The 3,046-nt window shown below is 37.7% G+C and overlaps 1 protein-coding gene across 1 annotated transcript; it reads right to left on the reverse strand.

Annotated features, from left to right (window-relative positions):
- Positions 1-1,244: 1,244 nt before the first annotated feature.
- On the reverse strand, positions 1,245-2,042 carry LOC100024155 (olfactory receptor 145-like). The gene has a single exon (XM_001375461.4). It carries the CDS (start codon positions 2,040-2,042, stop codon positions 1,245-1,247), a length of 798 nt encoding a protein of 265 aa, XP_001375498.3.
- Between the last annotated feature and the right edge of the window lie 1,004 nt (positions 2,043-3,046).

Consider the following 3,046-nt stretch of genomic DNA (forward strand, 5'->3'; position numbering starts at 1 on the left):
CTCAAGCATTTGGCCAGTGTTGGGTGTGAGGCCTTAAAGCATGTCTCTCCTTGAGAGAGAAAGGAGGGGTAATGGGTAATGGGCTTTGGGTTTTAACTTTGTGAATGCAATCTTTTAGGGTAATAATCTAGGGGGGTTAAAGTGTGATATATGTGTGTTAATCCTATAAGTATTTGCTCTCATATTATTTCTCCTGTATTGGGGAGAGAACAATAATCATAGCAAGTCCATTAGTAAGGGAAGTTGGAGAGAGAGAATAGTCACAGAAGGGAATCAGTGGGGGCCTCATTTTCAGGGGACTGCCTTGCAGCCCCCATTTCCCAAACTGTGACTTTGTCGGCCAATGGCGATTTGTCAACTCCCAGCAATTTGTAGTAGTAAGAATCCTTAAAAAACATACAAGGACTTTTCTACTGCTTAAGAAACAATAGAAAAGGGATAGAGCTTAGGAATCTTGGAACCAACTTTATTGGTAGCTATAGCTGAAAGAGAATAAAAATAACAGTTATTCTAGAAATAGCAACTTAAATTTATCTATTGATTTACAAAGCTGAGTACCCTAGCATTGTCAAGCAGGAAGCATTGAGGGACTCACAAAGCCTTCCTATATATATTTATTGATTTATAGATTTTCTTTTGTCATCTTCCTCACACATCATCCTGTAAGTTCCAGGAGAATGAATTTTCCCAAGAAACTTGATTAGAGGAAAAGGGAAAAAACAAAATAAAACATGAAAATACAAGGTTTACAGAATAGTAACACAAATGTTCACTGAATGCATAGACAGATAACTTGTATAGTGTCAACTGAGTATCTCAGGGAACAAGGAATGCAATCTTCCATGTGTATTGGAAAAAAACAACAACAACCTGAATTCTGAAGAAGACCCAGAGTATTATCCCAACATTTCTCTTAAGTGGTTTTGAGAACTGGGGATAAGCAAACTAATTTCTTAATGCCTCCGATTCAGAATCTATTAAATAGTAAAGATAAACTGAAAATCCAAATACTGACTACAGCTCAGAAATGTTTAGACTCAAATGAGCTAAAGAAATGTTAAATTGCTTTGGAAAGAATAAATGAATATATAAGGGTATGCTATCATTAATGTATTCTCTTTGGTCCATCCCATTTCTGAGGTTATCAGAAAGCTAAAGTCCTTCCTTGACTCTACCCCCAAAATTTTGACTTCTCAGATTCTGCTCAGAATCACCAATGCTTAAGGAGTTCTTAATCAGTAGGATCAATAGAGGATACTTTTCTTTTCCCACATTTTCTTTATGGCTATTTTGACTTCCACATTCTTCAGGCTATATATGAAAGGGTTTAATAGTGGTGTCACAATGCTATACTGCAGGGATATGACTTGTTCCAGGATGGAGCCTGTAGCAGGGCTCAAATATCGACCAACACCTGTCAGGAAGAACAAGGACACTACAATCACATGGGAGGAGCAAGTAGAAAAGGCTTTGCTTTTGCCTGAGGCTGAACTAATCCTAAGGATGGCAGAGATGATTCTGGTATAAGAAAACACGATGGGGAAGAAGCAGCCAAAGCCAACAATGACCAAGGTGGAGAACAAGATAATTTTGTTAAGGAAAAGATCAGTACAGGAGAGGGTTAAGAGTTCAGGCATCTCACAGCTGTAGTGGTAGATAAGATGAGGACCACAGAAATTTAGCCTCAACAAAGGCAGGGTGTTGAGCAGGGAGCTGGCGATCCCAAGTAGACAAGAACCACAGGTCAGAAAGACACAGAATCTTTTGCTCATGACCATCATATAAAACAGAGGGTTGCAGATGGCTGAGTAGCGGTCATAGGCCATGGCTGAGAGGATAAAGGATTCAGATGAAGCAATGAAAAATGTCAGTCCAATCTGTGCTAGGCACCCACTGAAGGAGATGGTTTTGTTCTTGGTCAGAAGTATTTGAACCAACTTTGGTACCATAACTGAAGAATAAAAGATATCACAACAGGATAGGTTCACCAGGAAGAAGTACATGGGTGTGTGCAGATGAGAATCCATCTTGATGATTACCATTATGAAGAGGTTCCCAGCCAAAGTGAGGAAGTAAATTAGCAAAAAGATGAAAACCAGGGTGTAATGGACATTGAGACTGCTGGGAAATGGTAGAAGAATGAATCCTATGCTTATGGTCTGATTATCTGACATTCTTTGTTTAGAATAGCCTCTCCTTGAGAAATAGAAAAACACAGCAACCAACCAACAAGATTTTATTGACCAACCAATAGATATTCAACACTGTGCCTAACACTATAGAGTAAAATAAAAGACCTTAAAGATATATTTTCAACCATACTATGGGCATAAGCATTGTGAGAAGACAAGATGAAAATGCAAGAAAAGCTTGTGAAACAAAAAGACAAAATTAGCATTAAATTGAGTGGTCAAGACTGTCGACTGGAGGAATGGAAAGGAACAGACAACAATGATGGCTGGAAAAGTTAAGGACCTTTGGCATTTTGGAGGAAAGGGATGATTTGAATTCAGTGCTGGTGCATGGTATTACCATTATTATAGATCTCCCTTTCAACTATAAATATAGAGTCCTGCATTGTATCCATTTTCTTTGGAGTATAGAATGCAATGAGAGTTCCAATCTGCATTGGTAGATGAAGTTCCTCAGTAGGAGTTCTGTACTGATTTGCCTGGTTAAACAAACAAAAAAATGAACAAAGAAATTAATTATTTTTCTCTCAAAACTGTCTTCTTATCTTGAAATTTTCTCTGTATTTGTCTCTGCTTCCAATATTCTTTTCTCCTGGAACTGCTGACCTTCCCTTCCTCTCCTCTGCCAATTCAAATCATACTCATATAAGTCCTCCATACCACTTTCTCTATGAAGCATTCCTTGAAGTGAAAATGGTCATTTCTCAACTTTGACTGTATTTTCTTCATAATTGGTATAACACGCAGGGAATTCTACCTTTGCATTATAATTATTAATTTATATGTACCCAATCTGATACTAGAGCAAAATCTTAAGTAGAAGGGCTATATCTTACTCACATTTTCTATTTTTG

This window comes from Monodelphis domestica, chromosome 5 (genome assembly GCF_027887165.1).
Source record: "Monodelphis domestica isolate mMonDom1 chromosome 5, mMonDom1.pri, whole genome shotgun sequence".
NCBI classification, from domain to species: domain Eukaryota; kingdom Metazoa; phylum Chordata; class Mammalia; order Didelphimorphia; family Didelphidae; genus Monodelphis; species Monodelphis domestica.